The sequence below is a fragment of the Meleagris gallopavo genome, chromosome 6, assembly GCF_000146605.3.
Source record: "Meleagris gallopavo isolate NT-WF06-2002-E0010 breed Aviagen turkey brand Nicholas breeding stock chromosome 6, Turkey_5.1, whole genome shotgun sequence".
Classification (NCBI taxonomy): domain Eukaryota; kingdom Metazoa; phylum Chordata; class Aves; order Galliformes; family Phasianidae; genus Meleagris; species Meleagris gallopavo.
In genome coordinates, this window is record NC_015016.2 from 47925190 (window position 1) to 47940131 (window position 14942).

The 14942-nt window shown below is 37.7% G+C and overlaps 1 protein-coding gene across 3 annotated transcripts in view; it reads right to left on the minus strand.

Moving 5' to 3' along the window:
* Positions 1–14942, minus strand: part of VPS41 (VPS41 subunit of HOPS complex) — a 104408-nt gene that overhangs the window by 27619 nt on the left and 61847 nt on the right. For all 3 annotated transcript variants that reach the window (XM_010713096.3, XM_010713097.3, XM_010713098.3), the window contains 6 exons: positions 9849–9946; positions 7533–7662; positions 5708–5823; positions 4341–4397; positions 2529–2590; positions 1750–1831 (listed from right to left, as the gene is read on the minus strand). In XM_010713096.3, the coding sequence (XP_010711398.1) occupies positions 1750–1831; positions 2529–2590; positions 4341–4397; positions 5708–5823; positions 7533–7662; positions 9849–9946 (545 nt within the window). The remainder of the gene's footprint in view (positions 1–1749; positions 1832–2528; positions 2591–4340; positions 4398–5707; positions 5824–7532; positions 7663–9848; positions 9947–14942) is intronic.

Consider the following 14942-nt stretch of genomic DNA (forward strand, 5'->3'; position numbering starts at 1 on the left):
CCAGATGCTTCACTTGGACTTTTTGTTCAAGAGTCAACGGTTAATCAACAGTCAATTTAAAATAGAAATACAAAATAATAAAAAAAGTAAAAAAAAAAAACAAACCAACAAAAATAAACAAAATTTTCTTTTTTAAAAAGAAAAATAATAACTGTCTGTTTGTTTTTTTTTTTTTTGGTAATTTTAGAGTTTGTATGCAGATTCCCATGCCCCCTTCTTTTCTCCCCCATAAAGGAATGTACCCTAGAGCAAGACACGCTGCCCTCATTTCCAGCCCCAGGAGCCACTGACAGAACTGCACAGACCACGAGTGTCCCCTTGCCCTGCCTCATCGCCCTCTGCTATGTGGAGGAGATAGTTTACATACACATCATCAAGAAAAGAGTAAAGAGCCCATTTTGACTGTAGAAAAGATAGTCTGACAGAATCATACAGATTATGTAGTTTCTTAATTACATCCTGCTGAAATTTGGGTTTCCAGACAAACAAAAGCTATAAATAGCTGGCAGTGTTACTACTTCGGTAATAAAAGAGCAGGATCAAAGGACCTTTATTGAGAAAAATCAGCTAACAGCTGTATAAGGAATTAAGTTTTTAATTCAGCAGCAGGATACGTATCTCTGAAGAAATGTTTCAAATGGCTGTTTTATTTTCCTTTAACTCATACATTCTTCCAGAATGAAACTGGTAACCTATTTCCTTCACCTATTTTGGTTAAAAATTAAGATAAAACACTTATAGGTGAAGGAATACACTTTAAATGGGAAACATTTTGCAAAGAAAAAAAAAAGAGGGAAAGAAGAAAAAAGAGAGGGAAAGAGGAAAAAGAGAGGAAAAGAGGAAAAAAGAGAGCAAAAGAGGAAATGAAAAGCCTGGAAAAGGCTCCAGGAAGACCACACTGCTGACTTTCAGTACTTAAAGGGAGCTTAAAAAGAGAAGGGAAATTAACTTTTTACAAGGGTAGATAGTGATAGGACAAGGAGGAATGACCTTAAATGAAAAGAGGGGATATTAGGTTAGATGTCAGGGGGAAATTGTTCAGTGGAGGGTGGTGAGGTGCTAGAACAGGCTGCTCAGAGGAGCTGTGGATGTCCCATCCCTGGAGGTATTTCAGGCCGTGGATAAGCCTGAATTGGGCCCTGGGTGACCTGATCGAGTGCCTGAATTATTGGTTGGCAACCCTGCCCACAGCAGGGGTTTGGAACTATACGATCTCTGAGGTCCCATCCAACCCAAGCCATTCTACCATTCTACAATTTTTCCCTAAATTACTTGGCTATTTAACTATTTTTTGACAGTTAAAGCTGTGGCTCTGCTGTAAGGGACTTGGATTTTCAGGAAAGGCTGGCACTCACAGAGGCTCTTCTGTGTGAAAGCTGAGATGGGATTTTTGAAGACATACTCAAAGGAAGTGAAAATGAAATGGGAATGATGTATTTAACTGTAAGCATCTGTGAAAGTAAAGGCCCTGGGGGTGGGTCTTCTACTTGTGGGCTGTCAACAAGTTAAAAATAGGTAGCTGAGTACCTGGGGTATGCTCTGCCTCCAACCCTGTTTGGAGGCTTGTTAAAATACACCTATCAACCTGAGTGACAACTGTACAACTCAGGATCTGGTGCAGGAATTTCAGAGGCAGTGTCTTGTGCTACTACATTAGTCATTAAATGTCAATTCTTTAGATACTTGCTCAAAACATGAAGGAAATAGAGCATGCCAATTACTTCAGCTGAGAGATACAAATAAACTTACCTTAAGTTGACCTATTTCTTTAAACTTGTAAACTTCAAATTCCCAGAGTTCTGTGTTTTTGCCAAGAATTTTCTGGCACTTTCTGGGAAAAAATAAAAGGGGAGAGAACAAAAGTTCATACACAGAATAACACAAATGTGACAGCATTACTGCAAGGATTTATTTTCCCTACCAGACTCTTTCAAATTTCACTAATTTTGGTTAGCAATTGCTTCAAGCAATGCCATCGCATTCAAAAGAACTTGACAGCTTACTATGCATTCATCCTTACTGACTAGGGTTGTATTAGAGATTTAAAACTTTCACTCACAGAGTAAGATTAAGCACTTAAAGATATACATACACATACATACATATTAAAATACAACTCTTAGGCAATTTCTTATCTTTTAGATAATCAAATCTGTCTTTTTGGTTACAACCACAGAACCACAAACTATCTTCTGATGGTCTCACGTGCAACTGACACACTAATAAGATTATCAACATCTAAAGGAAACCTCAATGTTGCAAATTTAGTGTAATTTTGAAAAAAATTACAGGTTATTTTCTAAAAAATACGTCTCAATTTCAATTAAACTTAAGAAAGATTCCAATAACTTTCAGGTCCCTACAGGCAAGAAAATAAAGGACACAGTAATATGTCTGTATGTTTTCGAACCTCAGAAACTCCAGAACACACAGAAAACAACAGCACAAAATACTTCAGAATCAGTAATTGCTCTCACTGTTTCTCACAGACACACTTCAGCCAGCAAAGAAAGTCTATAATACGTTACCGAGCAGCCAGGTCATGCTCTCCTTTCTCCACTAGGTGATTTATATAGGCTAAGCCTATGTCCTAAAGGGAATAAAAATAAGTAATTAGTTATGAAAGTTTGGAAGGCAATTACTTTCCCATGTCAAGCACCAGTCCCTACATGGAAACTCCCAGTTCTACTTTGGATGTAGGATCCACAGAACAGAACAGTCAATACAAAATATTAGCTTAGATACCCCAAGAACTCAAATTAAAATGCACTTTTACATCATTTTCATAATCTTGTTGACACTAGGAAGCCTGTACCACCTCTATATGCTAAAGATTGTTCAAAACACACAGCTGATCATTCAGTGCTTGCATTAGTTATCTCAAAAATAAGAACATCAACCACTGTATGCAAAATCTTCTCTATCAATATGAAGTTTACAACAGACAAAAATCTTGGTTGAGAATGTAAGTCCCAGGGATGCTTCATGAAGTAAAGGAATTACCAATAGTTTTTCAGGAGTATGAAATATAATTGCACATTAAATTCAGCTTCTCAAGAGTTTATCAGACATTTCAGCTGCAAAATAATTTGGTAGGCATGTAATACTAGAATTCTGCCAAACTGCTTGTCTTCTGTTGTAACCCCAATGGCAGTGCTAAGGTCAATACAGATTAGTGTATCCACTGCATAACTTAAGAGTCGTATCACAAAACACGTTGTTTCAAACTGCAGAGAGAGCTATAAAATAAGAAGGTGCAGGGGGGTGGTGATTATAATTGCAGCCTAAAAACAACCCAGGACAACCACAACACATGTCAGGTGGTATAAGTGGGATGCCATTGGTCTGATCACTGACAGGCAGTGAGATTATGACTAGTTTTAAATCCCTGTACCCCTAAGCCTTTACTTAAGGCTTGAGATCAACTTTTATTTTTTTCCATTAACAGCTTCTGCAGGTTTCACAACAACCCTCAACAACTCTGCTTGTATATGCCCACAATGAATTTCATTCCAGGGGAGGAAATTCCTGCAAATCAAGAGAAAAGCATACTTTTTTTCCTAATATATTGTGAAGCTGACTCTTAAGAAATCTCTCTATCTTTTGCAAGGGTCACAAAGCAGCTAAATCATGCAAACTCTCGATATGTAATCCATCAGGTCCATTAGGTCTTGGCTCAACTTCTGGACAGCATAAGAAGAAAAGAATTTTTAAGATGTATGGATACTCTGTGTTCATATTATAGAAATGTTATATTATCTACCTCTCACTTTTTGTCTTTAACACCCTTTGTTGCTCTTGGAAGGAAATATACAGGCGGGAAATAACTACACAAGAGAAAAGGAGCTTAACTATGTCAAATAATGAGAATCGCAAAGCAACATGAGAGCTAGATGTGAAACTGCAACAGAATTTCAGCAGCATTTAAAAGGTCATTCAATTGCACCTTGGAAACTTCTGCCAAAACCCTGTCACAAATACAGGGTAAAAGTTAGAGAAATGTGTCACCCCATGCTCTATCTCTCATATTGCCAGAATGTGTGTTTCTTGAACCACAGTAAATTTAACACAGAAGTAAAAGCAAACAAAAACCCTATCAGCAGTCAGAGAAGTGAAATTCTTTTTAATGTCAATAGCACCTTTATAAAATCCGCATCCTTTCATGTTTCATGCACTAACATTCCTGTTCTGCAGCTGAAACCAGGAAATCGAATGCTAGTCAGAGTATGCCTAACAGCTATTGTCTGGTGCGACACAGAACAGGGAATGTATTTGTAGCATCTCATAGTGCTCTAAAGGAAATCAGATACTTTGTTTTGAATAGAAGTTTTCAGACTTACCAAAATCTTGTGCTTTTTTATGGTTTTCTGACTGATCTCAGCTGCCATCAAAGCCTCCTATATTCAGAAAGTAGAAAAGAGATACTAGCCATATACACAAACTTTCAATACAGAAAGCTCTAGAACTGCATACATCAACTTTTTTTTTTTTTTTTTTTTTTTCAGAGCAGGGTGTTTGAAGCAGTAGAATTTTTAATGCTATGGTTGAATGAGCAGCTTTGAATTCATACCCAAACAAAAGCAGTCAACCAAAGAGAAAACTACTTTTGTTTCCATCTGGGTTCACTCCACATTACTGTATTAGGATCAGATCTCAAGATTACAACAAGCAAGACAATGCAATCCCATTGGATCATTTTCAAACAAGAACTCTTCCCTACCAAAACGTGAAAAAAATCATCAGTATGGCAGTGGGGGAGGGGTATACTGCTCCCTACCCCAAAAGCCTTCTCCAGTCAGTATGATTTATATTTAAGTGTCATTTTTGCTTCCTTCCTCTACTTCAAATGCACAGAAACAAAGCTGGCACTTGTACAAACAAAATGAAACCTTTAACATACATTCTAACACTCATGCTATCTACTACCTTGAATAGCTTTCACAAAGGCACATGCACAGTTGTCATTTGCAAATTGCTGGAGTCTTCAGGGACCAGATGCTGTGATTTACATAAACAGCATAACTGCACTCATCATATGAGTTTGTTCTTCAGACGCAAAAGCATCTGCAAAGATTCAAACAAACCTGCATGACGAGTCCCATGATTGCATTAACAAAAGGTGTAAGTGCTGAATGGCACTTCTTTTTCTTATAATGGGCATCCAACAAGCAGCATGTAAACAAGCATCTGCAAGCCACTTCATGTATGGTAACGTGTGTTCTAAATCACTAACTGCAGGAAATCAGAATCCAGAACAGTGTGACAGTCTTTAACAATTTAATATTGATTTAGATGTTGAGATACACATGCTTAAAACCGCCAATATTTACAAAACAATCTAGGAAAGATCTAGGAAAGTGTCCACACAGATCAGCAGTTAACTGTTCTGCTGATTTAGAGCCAAGAACAAGCTTTAATAACGTTTAGTGACAGCAAACACATTTCATATCTGATGCTGATGGCAGTATTTGCAGTGTTTAGTTCATCTATCTCATCTGAGTGCCATTCAGATGAGTTGCCCCACTAAGAAGTCTAACTCTCCAGAGACATGATGCAGAGATGCATGGTCAACACCTGTCCTCCCAGTCATTCAGATAATGACTTGAGGAACAGAAACTATTCAGTTCAAATGATCTAGCTAAGTTCACTATACCACCACAACTTCAAAATTGGAAAAGTCCGAAGGAAAGAACGTTGTAAAAATTACTTCATATTTCTTCTTCTCAAGAAGCCAGTCAATGTGGTCATCTTGGTCCCGTTCTTTAGCTACAACCACGTCTCTTGGGCTGATGATATAAAACAGTGATTCACCTTCCGAATACTCTGCAAGTGCATACACAATTTTATTATTATTATATTTTCCTTAAGTAAAGCTTTTTAGTACACCCTGGAGGGGAATTTAAAGAGGAAATGCAAGGAAGGAAGCAAGCTATTCCTGCAGAACACGCTTGTTTGGAAAGCTATATTCTCCAATGAATTAAAACTGGCTTAAATGGTAAAATAGCTTTCAAAAAAAAAAATAAAAAATCACTACAGCTTATTGCAAATTCTGATTCATTCACTATGTGTAAACTTTATGACGGTTTAGAACACATTATTGTACTTTTAGAGGACTATTACACTCCATAGCCTGCAATAAACTTATCCTCCCCACCAAGGTCAAGGCCATCAAAAGCATAAATGATGGATGCCATAACCTCTGGGGACACAGCACATCATTACAGCGATGCATTTGCAACACTATAAGTTAAGGTTATATGTAAAATGCATTTGCCTATACCATAAGCCTTTATTTTTGAGTAAGCTCCAAGTAAAAATGTACTTAAAGGTAAAATCAAGCAGAGAAGATGACTGCTCAGAATAATTATTATTTGCAGAGAACCCATGAAGAATCACTATCAATATTTAGTGGGTATGGGGAAAAAAGAGCATTCCCCATCCCATACCTGGAATATCTGGGATATCACGTATCACTCCTGAGCCTATAAGCAGTCCACAAAATACTGCTTGCTTTAAAGCCATCCAAAACTTTTAGACTTGTCAGGTTAAGTAGAATATTTATTAAGCGTAAAAGTACCACTGTGGGCATCAGTGTTCTGCTTAGGGACAGGTATAAAGCAATCACAATTCCACTGATAGCTGCAGAGATGTTTTGGAGATCAGGAGGAGATACAGTTTATTTCTTTCTAGTGGCTTAAGGGCATTGATGAACACAAAGAGGCCTGCCAAGCCTATGATTTGAAACATGCTGCCAAGGAAGGTGCTTAAAAATCAGATTCATGGATTTTAAAAGCCAGAAGGAATGTTTCTGTTTAACACTCTTTATATAATCTTCACCAAGGAATTCTGCATCAGCTTTGCCATGTATCTTCTTGAATTACAACATGCATATCAGAAAATCCCACCATCTTATTTAAAAGACTGGTATATACTACGCTAGAGTTTTTTCTCCCTGCCTGTTACATAATTAAATCCATCTTCAAGGCTGAAGTTGTCAAACTCCAGTTCCTACTCATTTTAACACTCTGAGGTCTGTTACATGCTGACAGCTTTGTCAGTACTGGGAAGCTAAGTAGTAATGTGCCCCTTTTAATCTGATCCAGGGACATCTTACTGTTGAAATGACATCTATTCCATCTTTGGCTCTAAACAACTTTTCCAGACTCTGTATCATTCATTCATCACTACTCCCGAAGCCTTTCTACCTAAAGATTCACAAGAGCTTCTAAAGATCATGAACAAATCTCTAGCAGAGACACTTTTCCCCAAGATACGGGCATTACATGAGATCAAGACTTCTCCATTTCCCAGCAAATCTGACTTATAAATGGCATTGCAAATCGTAATGTTTAATTATGTCCCTCTTCGTAAGCAAAGCACATTTGTGTTTTTTCATCTGACTAGCTCTTACATTTCAGTGTCACATGTATTAACAGAAGTGAGAAAAATTAAGAAGGCTCTGAGCACTTCCAAATTAAATAATTTTTAATCCACTTAAGAAAACAAAACAAAACAATACTAAGAACACCTACCTAAATGGTAATCTCTACATTCATTCTCCTGAAATCCTCGTACTGTTAGTGCATCAGAAGAGATCTCCTCACAAGACTCAGGCAGAGGCTGTACGATGTCCAGTCTGGGCCTGGCGCAACACTCCACCTCCTAGAAAAATGCAGACATCTTAGCTGCATCCTGCACAGCTTCCTCAGCAATATCAGCTGATGGTCACCTGCAGGTAAAGTTGATACCCACCAACTATAGCACCGGATACAGTACCAGAATTCACTTTGCAATGGGTATTCAGCTATGAACCGCACAGGGAAGGAGATGACACAGGCCCAACCTCCTTGGGAGTTTGGTCATTATTTTTCTGCTCTTGGTCACAGAAGTTTTCAGAGCTAGAACAGATGATGATCAACCACTGCATCCAAAAAGTAATGCAACAGTTTCAGACACGTTCTCAGCTAGGCTCAGGCCCCAGAGGACAAAGTTCTACAAACCAATGTTATTCTGGTACCAAGATCAACTTCTTTTAAACTGGTATTTAAGTTTGCACTTCTAAGCATCCGGCAGCATTAGAAGTAAAATTAAACTAAGAGTAATCTAAAACCTTTACTGTGCTGGTGCTCTTCAGAAAGGTGAACTTAGTGAAATGCAGATGTTTATTGTAAAATGACATCATGGAGAAAACACTGGCTCAACTAGCCTATTTTAATTAAGACAAAGCCCAAGACAATGCATTATTTTATATTTCAGACTGTCAATTTTAACAAAATACAGAATGAAAGAATATTGTGATGTAAGAAGTGGATTTTCACATCTCCAGCCAACCTAGTCAGTAGCAGAACCTCTCAAGTGTTTTCCTGATCTAACTGTTCCAGCAAAAGTGAAAAATGAAGCACAGGCATGAGTTCAATTCCAATGCAATTTGTAACAAGTAAGAAGTTGTCATCTGAAAGCTGTGAAATGAAGCACAGGAAGAACAGCGCTCTTCACCACCTAACAGCATCTGCAGTGAGCTGTGAGCTCAGGCAGAGGGGCTCTGAGATGCTGGCAGAGGGCTCCCACCAGGCCAGACCACAGCCACAGCACTAGGATGGGAGTCCTGTTTTCCTCCCAGAGAACCCAGGCATCCAGAGAACTGGGAGGCTATGAATGTCCAGCTTGCAGAGATTTTATTGTCTGTTTACATAGAAGGGTAATTAAAAGCATATACAAGTGAAATCTCTTTCTTGTGTTTTATTACAATTGGACTAGCTGAATTTTTTTTTTTTTCATTTTTCCTCCCTGCAGCAACCAGAATGAGTTTCACCTCAGTTTCTATCTGCATCCATAACTCCCTTCTTCATTAATGATGGCTTCCTAATTTCCTTGCTCACTTGAATTCCAATTCACCATTTCCTCTCCCTTCCCATCCAATTTGCTTGCCGTCTTTTCTTTCACCTACTCTCACGCACTGAAGGACTACCACACTGCCTCTCTTGGGAACCAATGCTGTGACATTATTTTTCTCCTCCATATAAATAAAGAAATAATAACCTGACATCCTGCAGCAGAGCTGGAAGCTAACCCTATTGATTTCAGCCAGCTTGAGCATTCATTTGAACCTACACTGTTGCATTGCCTAGCAACTTGTGCACCCAGTTGCTTAAGGTTTCTATGGTGATGCTTGCCTAATGCAGGCCTACTATCAAAGAGATGATCAAGAGCATCTGCCACTCGCACACTGCAACTTCAAGGATTTCCTCCACTACCTCGCCTTTTATTTGGCAATATGAAATAAATGCTGGAGACAGACACCATACGCGCCTGCTTGCAGTAGAAGCGGCTGACATGAATTCTGATTTTTAGCTATCTACACGCATACCTTGGTGCACACCAAGGTCTGGGGAATGACAATGCCATGCACTTGCCAGCATGCATCCCACCCCTGCTACAGTGACTGATCAACTTCACTAATCTCTTTTTTTCTAAGATGTAGATTCAGCTTCTCTACCTAGAGAGATCCTTCATTTCTTCTGGTGCAGAAATAGCCAAAATAATGAGAGAAATGGAGAGAAACAGTAAGAGGTAGGGGTAAAAGGAAGAAATAAGAGAAAGATTACCTAGAGACCTTCTCTGCTTCCTGCAGGAAACAAAGGACAGAGCTTTTAAAAGGTAAATCCATTAGTTTTCAGCATTATCCTTGCTGCCCTTATTTGCTAGGTCAGAGAAATCTCAGGCTCTGCTCACTACAAGCTGGTTGCAACTCTTTCACAGGTAATCAGATCTGCCTGACTAGTTTAAATAAGTTCTAACTCCCAGGAGAGTTCAGTGCTGTGGTGAAATTGTAACAGAAAAATAATTACCGTCTTTTCAGAAATCTCCTTTACATATGAAAGTATGACAAGTTGGTCACAGAGAGGTGCAAGCCCACTGATATAGAACTCTGTATCAAACTGGAAAACTGAAACACAGAAACGGAAACAGATTATTAAGTAAATAAATGCATGAACTGCTTCCTAGGAAAAACACACAGCTTATTTTAAGAGGGCAACCAACAACACAGAGTATCAGTTCAGAGAAAAGTAGACTCGCTACATATAGCAAACCTACAGACTTCCCAGTTGGATCAGCAAGATGATGAAAAATTACATTTAACAGATTCAATTCCATTAAGACTTGCAAGAAGAAATGTTTGTGCTCCAGGACATGCTAGAGATGAAACATTTGAAATGAATGGTCAGCTAGACTTACAGTAATCACACTGGAGAGGAAAAAAAAAAAAAGAAAAAAGGAAAAAAGCCAAGCTCAGTAAAATATGTAGTGTACAAAAGATCTCTGTAGGTTTGCATATTTGCAGAAAGTCATGTAACCTTAAGAGAATCACACCTGATACATCTATTGGTATGATATATGAAAACACAAAGGTCATTATTCATTTATTATCAGAAGAAGATTTACAGATACACTCATCACTAAGAAAAGATACAGTTAAGTAGTGGCTTTTCTTATTCTTGAAACTGAAAATATAATTCCCTAAACTGTCTTGTTTTCATGACCAATTTAAGTGTTGACTATTTTGAGGAATAAAAAAAAAAGAGAGCTGAACTATAGTTATAAAAGGGCTTATTGTAGCTGACCTCTTACGCAGAAAGAATTATTTAGCTTTTTACTCCTGGGTTTACTGTACAAGCATTAAACATCTGCAGATCTTAGTGCTTGTATTAGCAAACTAATTTTTGTTAAACAGAATATATTAGATCCATCATAATTTTCTCTCAAGACAGTTTCAGGAAAATGTAAGTAGAAAATAAATGTTTCCTTCTTTCCACTCAGCAAGCTACACTACCACTATCTTCTGTTCACTGAAATAGGTAATTATTTCAGTAAAGCTAATAGAAAATGCAGCATAAATATAATTTTCTTTAGCCAAGGCAACAAGAAGAAACAGGATAAATAACTGTCCTCCTGATAAAAGAGGAAAAAAATACTGCCAAATAAAAATACGTATTTGACATCTGTCTCTCACTGAATAAGCAAATGCTGTTTTTCTCTTAATGACGGCTGACACTTTGACATCACTGGGAGGCCAAAGCATGGCACAAGGGTAAAACAATCTATTCTAGCAGAGAACAGGTTCACATTAGTAATTCTGTATGTCAATATTTTGTTCTATACTGCAAGACTGATGAGATTACTTGGATTGTGTCATACACTGCTTTGAGCGATGACTTTAAAAACAACTACGTTAATAACGTCTACATAATAAATCTTATTCTCAGTTTATAATTTAGTATTTGGCATTTTAGGAGAATGTGGAAGACAAGAGCAAGTACACGGAGAAGAAAAAAGTAACATCTAGAGCACAGGGTAGAAAGACAGCAAAGAAACTTTTGTTGACAGCTTAAAAAGTGACAAGCAAAGGCTCTCGGAGGCATATAAAATACTGTCATATGAATTTGGAAAGGAAAACAGAGTGATGAATGGTATCTTTATAAAGATTATGGGGACAGTTTTGAAAAATCACATGTGTTTGGCCTACACTGGGGCTTCATTTCGTTAGTCAGTGAGGCACTCCTAAAGTTGTTTGCAACACCCGCAGAATCTATTTTGGATAAGGCAGTACTGCTGTTCAGAAAAGATATAAAAGGAAATCACTTCAAGATTTGTTTCTAAATAGAGTTCAGCTTCCTCGGTTTCACTTCCAGCCTTCTCTCAGCTCTTCTTCCTCAAGAGACCTTGTGGAAACACAATGCTCCAGCACAGCTGTGACAGCCTTGAACAAAGGCTGCCTGGCACAGGCCGTGCTCTGTGACCTGACAGAGGCCTTTGATACAGTTCATCAGGAAAAGTTTTACTGAACAACAGTTATTAGAGCTCAGAGCATTAAGAGGTTAATCTGACTTAACTCCGGATAGTTTGTCATGATCCTACAAGGAGGTATTCCAGAAGTGCTGTTAATTTGAAAAGGATCCAAAACAATTAAACCAAGCGCAGCACCAAAGTAAATGGGAATGACCACAGTATGAGCGCGTGTCATACATGTTTATGCCTATCATACAAGCGGATGGAAGATATGTTGACAGTGCATCTACTTTATGTTCATCATCTACGTACAGCTGTCAGACAAATTACCAAGGAAGCAGAGATGAAACCTGTAAATCATCTTGTTCATTAGGCGAAATACATGAAATATACCACATAAATAAAACAACGTATGTATGTTACATTATTTACCCAAATTCTATAAAAACAACTTTCCCAGAGGCAGTGCACGGAATTATTATTTTTTTTAAAGCCTGTTTTGTTTAATAAAATCTCAAAAAATAGTCCACTGCAAATTTAAAGTGTGAAACTGTGTTTACAGTGATAACACTGTGTTGACATCGATTTCAATGAGGCCAAGATTTTGACATTACTTTTGGGAAAGTGGGCAGGAAGGTGCAGAGAACGAACATGAAACTTAATAGATCAAAAGAAGCCTTTTTGTTGATACTTTTTGGTTTTTAATTCCATATGGTTTACAAAAGAAATGGAGAGGCACTCAGGGTTTTTAGTTAGCTCATTCATATATCAACAGCAGGAGAGCCATAAAGCAAGGTGACCCTGGCCAGCCCAGAGAATTCTGGTGCACTGTAGCTGCTGGGGTGATGTCTACCTTTTCACTATCTATGTAAGGAACACCTACAAAATCTGCAGAATAGCATTCCCTGAAGTGTTCTCAAGATGGCATCTCCAGTACCAGCGCTTTGCTAAATTAATTATGTAAAACAAAATGCTGTATTAAATGCTGTAATTATGTAAAACAAAATGCTTTGGTTAGCTATTAACCAGGTTCAGGAAGTTGCATCTGATATAAAATATACTTTTTGCCCCATACATGCTTTCCGTGCCAGCTAGAGGACAACAAAAGGCTTCTGTCCTACATAAGTACCACTTAAGGTGTCTTGAGATGGATATAAGCAAATCACAATCACACACATGTATATATAGTTTACTTTAAAAGAAGTTGAACAACATTTTCAAATGTACTATCCAACATAAGCCTTGAAGAAAATATAAATCTCTGTTTTTCTAACATTGACATCTTTCTTTGATAATCTTTATATATGAACACCTGCTTCAGCATTTAAGTATTTTCATACTTACAAATTGTTCCTATCTCCCATTAAACTCCACAAAGGTCTTCATAAATTCAGATTCCCAGGGCAGACCCGCTTCTGACTAGGAATCTGAGCAGAAAGCTCAAGATGTGCTCAGTTAAAGAAATGTCAACTACACAAAAGGAACTGGAAATTTCTGAGGAGGACCACTGAAGTAACCCACGGGAGCGTAACTTATTTGTGCTTGAGGATCCTTACAATTCTTTGCAGTTCTCTCCTTAATACTATACATGAAAATTAAGCAACTATTTACTTAGTCATGTACATGTTGTGATAGCATTTTTACAGTCTACCTGTTTCCTTCAATTCCAGTAGGAAGAGCAATAAGGTAAGACTCAAATAGATCCCTATATATTACTGATTAGGAAAACAGAATTTATTTCATGCTTCTAAAATCAGAATTCATAACCTCCGTATTTACTTACAAAGAAGATAGTTGGAAAAGTCATCTTCAAATTTATTTTTGTTTGAATGCTGAAAGTTTAGAAAGGCTCTTAGAGAGTATTTAACAATCATCAGTCAATCATTCTTAATATAACCTCAAATGCCACACAGCAGTTGATGAGCATTTTCAATGAAATAAAGCAGAGTCTATTATCTTAACAATACTTAATTCAACATGATTGCAGGAAAAAAAAAGTTTTAAAACTTCCAAGCTAATTTTCCGTAAAATCCCCTAAAATTTGATCAACCAACAGGGCAAATATTCAGTAGTTTGATAGTCTGGGTTAATTTTTGTTAAGGAATTTATGAATGATTTATTTGTCTTGTGACAACACGATGAGCAGAAGTCTGAGGGGAATCAGGTACACAGACGGGGATTTTTATTTCTTTTTCTTTTTTTGGCTCTTTTCCTAAAGTAGACAGACTTGCTGCAACTAAATAGTTGCATAAATTAGCATAAAGATGATGACATTTATTCACTTTTAATTTACTGCTCATTATATTTATTAGGAAGCTTTAAGTTCTCTTTATATAAAGAAAAATATGCTGCTACAGCAGATCACATCATCTCACTTTAGAAAGCAAAAAATAAATAGTCCCACATTTTCTTTCAGCTAAAAACAGGGTGTTCTCAGTATTCGGTGACAACTTTCTATGTGGTGATACAGCTATTCCTCCTCAAAACACAAGGATGTGTGGTTACATCATATCCACGTGCAATTCTTATACCAGACTTCTGCTTTGTGGGGAAAGTGGGGGAATGCCCAGGGGAAGCAAATGCTGGAGGCATTGCTGGCAGGCTGGCACCTGGAATTAAGCTTGAGATTCCTCAACTAAAATCTAGGCTAAAATGAATTGGATGAGAAGTCTCTAATCAACTTCCAGTCTTTCACTGGCTTTCACGTTAAATACTTCATGAGCTACCTGACCAGACCACTCAAAGATTATTTCCCGCTATTACCCAATTTCACTTTGCCAAGGCATTGCATTAAGAGCAAAGTGCTAATGAGTTCCTTAGTAAGCAGCCTACTAGCCGACCACAGTTGAGGAAGGGCTGCCCGTTCAGAAGCTGTCTAGCATTACAGCTTTTGTACACGTATCAGAAGCGAGCACAGGGGTCAAGCACTCTTTAAGAAGAATCACAATGGCATTTAGTCCATGTTAAGCCTGTAATTCAATACCAATACTTTCTAATCAATACACTACTTCACCGTGGTAGCAGGCAGCTATAAACTGATAGGATCTGCACAGCTAACATACATTTAAACCTAAATAGAAACATTTTGCTTGAGTTTATCTTTGACAGTGAACGAAGTCTCACATACGCAATGAAGCGTGACATGTAACCACAAA